Source organism: Vicia villosa, unplaced genomic scaffold (genome assembly GCF_029867415.1).
Source record: "Vicia villosa cultivar HV-30 ecotype Madison, WI unplaced genomic scaffold, Vvil1.0 ctg.000321F_1_1_1, whole genome shotgun sequence".
Taxonomy (NCBI): domain Eukaryota; kingdom Viridiplantae; phylum Streptophyta; class Magnoliopsida; order Fabales; family Fabaceae; genus Vicia; species Vicia villosa.
In genome coordinates this window covers 237,757-245,768 of record NW_026705143.1, presented here as the reverse complement: position 1 = coordinate 245,768, position 8,012 = coordinate 237,757, and the positions used below count along the sequence as shown (strand labels likewise).

Sequence of the window (8,012 nt, the reverse complement as noted above, 5' to 3'; positions counted from 1 at the left end):
TGTGTCTAAAACTATGGGTGTGTAAACAAACTGCGCTAATCTGAACTAAAATGCATGCAAAATGTAGGGAAAAGAAAGGATTGTGCTCGCACGGGCCCTACCCCGCTGCCTACGTATCTGTTTTGCAGAATCAGAGCTACCATAGCTCGGCTAACTAATTTCTGTTTGTTTTGTGTTTTTTAGGTGAACGAGTTACATTCGCACTCCGCTGCTCGACCTTTGGAGACTTATGCCTGGGAATGGAGCGGAAATAACAAGCTCTTAAGAAAAGAAAATCAAAGAGTGTGGTTTGTGTTTTAAAGAATGCATGAGGAAGACCTAAGCTAAGGGGGGAAAGCTTGTTATCATACAAAGGGTACAAGTCTAAACTAAACTAGCAACCTACGAAGGAGAGGGAAAGCAAACAAGAGTATCACACAAACGAGCTCCGCTCGTAAAGCAAACAAACAAACGGCACTGGCCGAGTGGTAGAAAAACGGTCCCGCCATAGCCAAGGGGAGCGAATCACCCGAGTCAACCAAGCATTAGACCTCGCGAAAATGATCGGGCCATAGACAAGAGGAGCGAGTCCCTCTCAGCAACCAAACCGTCACGGATCTGAAAGGAAAACAGTGCGTGCGTACACCGAGCATCAACGTCGAGCGACGCGCGCTATAGGAAATACGGGGGTCCGACTGCATGAACCATTTTCCTGACATACTCGATAACATGATCTTGTGCTAGTTCAAAAGCGAGCCACGCGTAGCGTGCGCATACTGAACAGACTTGATGAGACTAGGCGGGGGTTGATTGCTAACCCTTTCCGCATGCCTTCCATGAGGACTTAACGGAGTGCCATATAGGACTTATTACACCGTGACTCCCTGCCGCAAAGCACAAATATAAACACACCGACAAAAACAGAGCCTCTTTCGAGGACTTGGCTAGATGCATGTCTAGGTCCTACTTCTCATGTTAAAGGATGATGCGAGAAAGCAATAAAGTGCGAGAGAAATAAAATGAAACGGAATCAATACCAAACGGATGATGATCCGTAAACTAAAGCGAAGAGAGCAAGTGAACTAGGATCCCGCGAGCGAGCTAGCAAAGCAAAAGCAAATAGTCAACACACCGATTAGCCATGAAATCACACAAAGGTTGACATGCGCATCGAGCATAATCACAATACACCTGCAAGAGGAACAAGCAAACCAAACATGCAGATATAAAGTAATAGGAACGTGTCTCCAAGATGAGAATACGAAGGGAGTGAATGAAATCGTGTTCCGCAAATAAAGCGGAACACTCACATAATAAGCATCGATCGGTGACCGTCCAAAAGCCTCGCACACTAGCACACAAGTTAGAGATAACAACATATCGCAATCAGAATTGCGTTATTTGAATGATAAGCTAAACCGGAAATGGATAACGAAATAGAGGATGAAAATGTAGCGAAAGCAAACAAGAAAAAACATGGGATAATATTCAAAAGAAAATCAAATATGTATACCGAAACTACGAAAGTCAAAACAAGTATTTACATGCACAACGATACACCGAAACGGCGAAACCAGGTAAAAATGGTGAAAACTAAACTCGTCAGAATTAAGCCAAAATTTTATGGTAAGCTAGAAACGTGCCAAAGAACTCAAATATGGAGTCGGAATTTATTAAATCGGCTCGGAAGCACGATTTCCGAAATCAGGCAGTAGCAAAAACGATAAAAAAAAGTCAGACGAAACCGAAAATAAACCTCACCATCAGCTCCGGAAGCATTATTCTACTCAAGAAACATTATTCACATTCGCAAAAATTCAACACGGTTCAAGAGTTATGACATTTTGAAGTAAAGCCGACACACCGCGCGCGTTATGGAAAAATTCGGAAAGAAAGCAAATAGCATGGTATAGCAGCAAGTTCCAGCACTTAGAGGCATTTATTAACACACAAGAAAGCTCTACTATCACTTAGAATTAACAAACAAACACAACAAAGTTTAGACCAAAATCCTTCAAAAAAAACATGTTTTCATGAGTTGAAAATAATGAAATGCAACACAAATACAAAGCCAAGAAAATTCTGCATTATGCTACCTTTAAAACAGCCCCAACAACTCATAGAAGTCACACATAAACACCAAGAAATGACTCATGGCAATTGGCTCAAAGTATATTATTGGCAAGAGCAAAGATAACATAGAATCATGATTTTCAAGAGTGTAATCACTACAATTCTCCACATTAAACTCACATTTGTGCACCAAGTATATTCAACTTCAATCATTATCATCAAGCACAACAACAACAAGAATCAACCTAACAAATTCAGCATCATGCTCATGGTTATAACCTCTCATGTCAACACTAATTATCGTGCTTAAGTTGAAATTCACATTCTAAAATTGAACCAAACAAGTCCTACTTCTAAAATTCATCCACATGCACCTTAATTCACAACAACTCAATATTATCGAATCATCACAACTCTCATAATCAAATCATCAAACACTTTGTGTGCATATATTTAATTCATAGAGTATTATCAATATATCATCAACAACTATTCACCGGTAAATCTCGAATTCAATCAAATAATCAAGATCAACACAAATCATTCAATCAATAAACAATTATCATCATCAATTATCATCAATCGAACACAAAACCTAAATCTAAATTCGGATTCATGTAATGATCAACAATTAAGCACTTAATTCAAGATCCGAAAACTTACCGGATGAAGATCTAAACCGACGCGCGAACACGAACGCGACACAAACGCGAACACGAATCAAAGTCGAAAGTCGAATCCCAAGAGGAGAGAGAGAGAGAGAGAGAGAGAGAGAGAGAGAGAGAGAGAGAGAGAGAGAGAGAGAGAGAGAGAGAGGCGCGCGTGATGTAGGAGGGGAGGAGAATTCGAACTCGACATCTTAATCTTCAATCCATGTTGTTCTTAAATTTGATGAAGATCAATGAATGTTCATGAAGATTGATGAAAGGTTTATGTGATTTGTGGTTTTGATCTTTGAGAATTGAGAGAGAATTGAGAAAAAGTGTTTTTGACTATTTTGGATGAAGTGAAGTTATGAGAGAATGTGAAGAAAAATAACTTATATAATGTGATTGGTGAAACGTCCAAAATGCCCTTAATTATCTCTTTTTTGGCTCGTTTTTTAAGGAAACTCGGTTCGGCTCTGAATTCCGAAACGAAACCAAGGCCATTGCGAAGTTGACCAAATTCGTGACTCGTAGCCGCGAGAATCGTCTCAATCCGATAAGCGATGAAGAAATTACGCGCGTTTGAATGACGAGAAACGTCGATTCATCTGGCGCGACTGTGTAGAATTTTGTGAGTACCGCTCAAAGAACTCGATAAAAATCCATCTTCGGCTCGAAATATGAACAAGCATGTGTGACGAAGAATCGAAGCTAACAAAATTTCTGAGAAAATGCCGCCGGAATGGACTTCATACGATAAAAATCGAAGAAGTTATGAATTTTCGAACTAGGCGCGACATACCAGAAAACACACTTTTCACCGAAAGATTACGGCGCTCTTCAAAATGCTGGGAGTTTTCAGTGCATAATTGGTCTTCGGGCCGAACATATGAAATCTCGGGGATGACTATATGGAGCTCCAGTTAAATTTTCGAGCAAATCCGACGAGCGGATCATGAGATATGAATTTTCTGAGGCCCGAAACCCTACATTCAGCACCTTTTTCCATTATAAAAATTCAAGTAATTTGCAAATTCGACGACCTTCCTCAAAGAATTGTCTTCCGAGCCGAACATGAAAGTTGTAGATATCGTCGAAACAGTCGGAGCTACGCGGGAATTCAGCTCATATCACCTTCCCACTAGGACTTGTGAATTTTCTCATATTTCCACTGTTTGAACCATATTGCACACCGCACTTCCTTAAAACCTCAAGTAAATTCTTTATTATTTTTCCTTCCTTTTCGAACGAAGAAATAAACGTCTTGCATAACTTATAGCTCGACTAAAGAGGACAAATTTTGGGGTGCAACAGAGAAGAATAACAAAAGTTTATTATAAAACTAATTTACTTATATATTTGAAGTTTCTGATATCCGTATCTATAAATTATTTAGTTAAATTAGAGATCTCTTCATATTCCAATATGAAATTAATTTTTAAATATGAAAAACTCTTATTTCACTACTTGAATATTTCACACACCATGCGAGTTGCCTAAAATGTCCTCCTGCTTTCGTAGATGTACCTCCAGAATTATCTTTTTTTCATGCTATGTTGTTCCGTAGATACATCTACGGAAGAACTAGGTGTTAAAATAAAGCCAGACTCTTCTCCTCCCTCATTCCAAACATTTTAATTTTCAAACTCCAACTCTCTCGCAACCTCAAAAATTAAACTTCCACCAAACTTCATTATTTCTTTTTTAATTCGGCAGTGAACATCAACCTAAACGATCAACATATTCCGACTCGTCCAAAATTCAATTTAATCGGTTAGTTTTGAGTTTCCGAGTTATTTTTGAGTATTTCCCGTAATAGAGTTATTTTCGAGTATTTATGAGTTCAAAACTAATTCCGACTCGTTCAAATATCAATTTAATCCGTAGTTATTGTTGGTTGAGTTTTGAAATATTTTGAACAGTACAGATGTCATTGTTGAGGTTTGGATGTTGCTGAACGTTCCGTAGATGCATATACGGAACAAGTAAACGTAGATGCTTCCGTAGATGTATTTATGGAATAAAGAAAATTCTTTTTTTTGTTTTTCATATTTCCTTTTGTTTTTATAATTTAATTATTCTAATTCGACGTTATTAGTATTACGCAGACATTATGGCCGATCATCCTAACCACATTATAACTAGGAGGATTGCACATCATGCATCAACATCAACAGTAAAACATAAATTTCATTCAAACAAAATAAAGCCCCCAAAAAAGTCAAGCCAACAGCAACAGTAAAATATAATTTCTTTAACGTTATCCAAGATAACTGAACTCTCTCGGAGCATAGTCGACCAACACATTACCATGTGTTGTATGATGAAATTAGATTCAGTGCAGATCAACTACAAAATTTTACTAATAACTTATGCTAAACGTAATTTAAAACAACTAAAACTTTGTAGTTGTTCTGCATTGAATCTATTTTCATAATACAACACATGGTAATGTGTTGGTCGACTATGCTCCGAGAGAGTTCAGTTATCTTGGATAACGTCTAAGAAGTTATGTTTTACTGTTGTCGTTGGCTTCATTTTTGGGGGCCTTATTTTGTTTGAATATGAATTAGAAGTACTAGTCTCATTGGTCTCAGTTTGACACGCTTTTAATGTCTGTATTTAGAAATCATTTAAAGATTACTTTTTTCTAAAATATATTTTACTAACACTCTTATATTTATGAGCCCAAAAAATAATATTTATTAATTAAAAAATCCACACTAAATAGACATTTAAATTAAAGAATAACGAATTTAATAAAATCATAATTAAAAATAAGGTCATGCTAACTAGTATTTTTGGGGCACTCTTTAAAGTTTTCATATAAAGAAAATATTCTTTAAATAAATTAATCAATTCAATTTTATATGCATTGAATATAATTTTTTTTTTCACTAAAACATGCATTTTTTCAGTGCATTTTTTAAACTTTTAACCAGTGCTTTTGGAACATTCGTTAACATTTTCCTTAAAAAATTATGTAATAATAATTTTACTCACATAAGAATTGATGTGTTTTTCCGGTTAATTTATTGTATTTTTATTTTATTTTTTAAAAGTTAAAATGAATTCTATATATGCTAAAATAATATTGGTATTGATGGTACCTGATCAGAAGAATCGTCGCTGGCTGCTCAGAACTGTGTCTTCGAGGAGTGAGGAGGGGGGTGTACCTGCAAGGTACTCCGATGCCAAAGTAAGAAAACGAGCAAGGGAGTGCAAGTACAAGCTAAGAGTAAGTAAGAAGTGAATACCTGACCCTCTAGTGAAAGAGTGTATTTATAGCCCACAGCGCTGGGCCATGATCTCGCTATTGGGTTGGACTTCCAAGCCCAACTAGGAGACTGCCAGGTTTCCTGAGCGGAAATATCGGAGGTGCGTGAGTGCCCTCTGTCCTGGTTAACCGTTCTGAAGTTTAAGGGAGGCGCGGTCTTTTAGGGACCACGTGGACTCCGCATTATTCGGGGGGTTGGGTATGAAGAAGCCCTACGAGGAGTAAGGTCCTCGGCGAGGATGATGCTCGCGTGGAGCAGGGTCCTCGACTCAGAGAGGATGTTATCGGGGGAACCTCCTTGCCGGGTGCTTGGTGGCCCGAGGAGCGTTACGCCGAGGATATTGGAGATGAGCACTCTAAGACCAGTTGGAGAGTACAGAGTGGTTTGGGCCTCTAAAGCTAAGTGGGCCGAAGCTACATTGGGCCTAATCTCGGTCCAGTCCAGAACAGGTATGATTGCATATTTTTCAATATCAATAGTGTTAATAATTAATTTCATCTTTAAAGTATTCAATTCTATAAAAATCATTAAAAAAAACTATAGAATACAATTATAATTTAAATCTTTTCATTAACTTTGATTTTTAGTATTAATTTACTATAAATGTATCTTTAATACAATAGCATGTCTGAATCCGACGGATATGGATCCTCTCCATTTCCTAAAACAAATGGAAAATTCAATTACTATAGTTTTAGGTGTATAAAATTAAATAATCATTAAATATATGTCACATGTCTTCGATATACGTGTTGTTTACACATAAAACTATAATAATGGAGCAAATGGAGAGAGAAAAATGGAGAGGATCTTAATCCGAATCCGACACTCGCTTCATTTTTACGCGATTCAATGTCAGTCCATTCCAAAAACCTAAAAGCTACCATGATTATAAACAAAAACACGACAGATTCAAACATTCGTCAGTATCCACTTATTCAAAATCAATTTCTGATTAGCCATAAGTAAACACATGTTTAAAATTGCTAAAATCCAATTAATTGAAAGAAACAATATGAGAAAACTGGATTTGATTCATCTAATCTATTCTGATCTATGTTAAAAGAAAAATCTCTACAATGTTACAAATGATTTTTTTTTTCTTTTTTCTTTTTTTTGGTTGAATATATATACAAAATGATTTAATCATTTTCTTCCGAAACTACCCCTACTCCGGTATGCAACTCAACTCCGCCACAAACTCCCTTCTACCACCACCATAATTCACCCTTCTTCCACTCCTAGACCTACCAACACCAACACCAACATCCCCACAACCATGTTCCGGCGACACTCTCCGGCCAGACTTCCCCTTCCCTTCACCTGAGAACATCACAACCCGTTTCCGTCGACACCCAACTTTCCCTCCGGCCCCACATTTATTAATCGCAGAGCTAGCCTTCACGGCCAACGCAGCAATTTCCCTCACCGGTAACGGCCGTCTCAACCGGTTCAACGGCAACGCGAAATAAAGCTGGCCAAGTAACAAAACCTCATCTTCATGCATAGGTAAAACGACGTCGTCGAATCCAATATCATCAGAATCGCATATGAAACACCCGGGGTATAATTGTAAAAGATAAGAAACCTTAACGGCGTAGGAGAATTCCTTCATGGTACCGTCGTGTACGACAACCTTAGCAGTTTCAACATACGACGAATCGAACGAAGAACAATTACCCATGAATGATGTTTCGTAATTGTATGAATATTTTTTTTTCAAAGTAAGCTTTGCGAGAGTTCAATTTTTTGATTGATTCTAAATTCTAAGTCGCGAGTTTGGTGTGTGCTGCGGCTATTTGTAGCTTTTTCTTAGTTGGAAAACAGAGAAACCGTGTGCGATGTGTATTTATAGAACAACATTGTAAAAAAAGACAAATTTATCTGCCGCGTAGGATAATTTATATTTATTAATATTTTTTAAATAATTTATAATAATAATAAAAAAAAAAGTGAGTACTACTCAACTACTCATGATTGTGTGAAGATTGAAGGTGCGAGGAAATAAGGGAAAAAAGCTTTCCAGGTTGGAAAC

The 8,012-nt window shown here is 37.4% G+C and overlaps 1 protein-coding gene across 1 annotated transcript; it reads right to left on the bottom strand.

Moving 5' to 3' along the window:
- Window positions 1-6,993: 6,993 nt before the first annotated feature.
- On the bottom strand, window positions 6,994-7,798 carry LOC131626784 (uncharacterized). Its single transcript, XM_058897619.1, has one exon. The coding sequence runs from the start codon at window positions 7,659-7,661 to the stop codon at window positions 7,146-7,148; it is 516 nt and encodes a 171-aa protein (XP_058753602.1). The 5' UTR covers window positions 7,662-7,798; the 3' UTR covers window positions 6,994-7,145.
- Window positions 7,799-8,012: the final 214 nt, after the last annotated feature.

Excerpts from the sequence above, each read along its gene's own strand:
- LOC131626784 (XM_058897619.1), bottom strand. The coding sequence starts at position 7,661 with ATGGGTAATTGTTCTTCGTTCGATTCGTCGTATGTTGAAACTGCTAAG.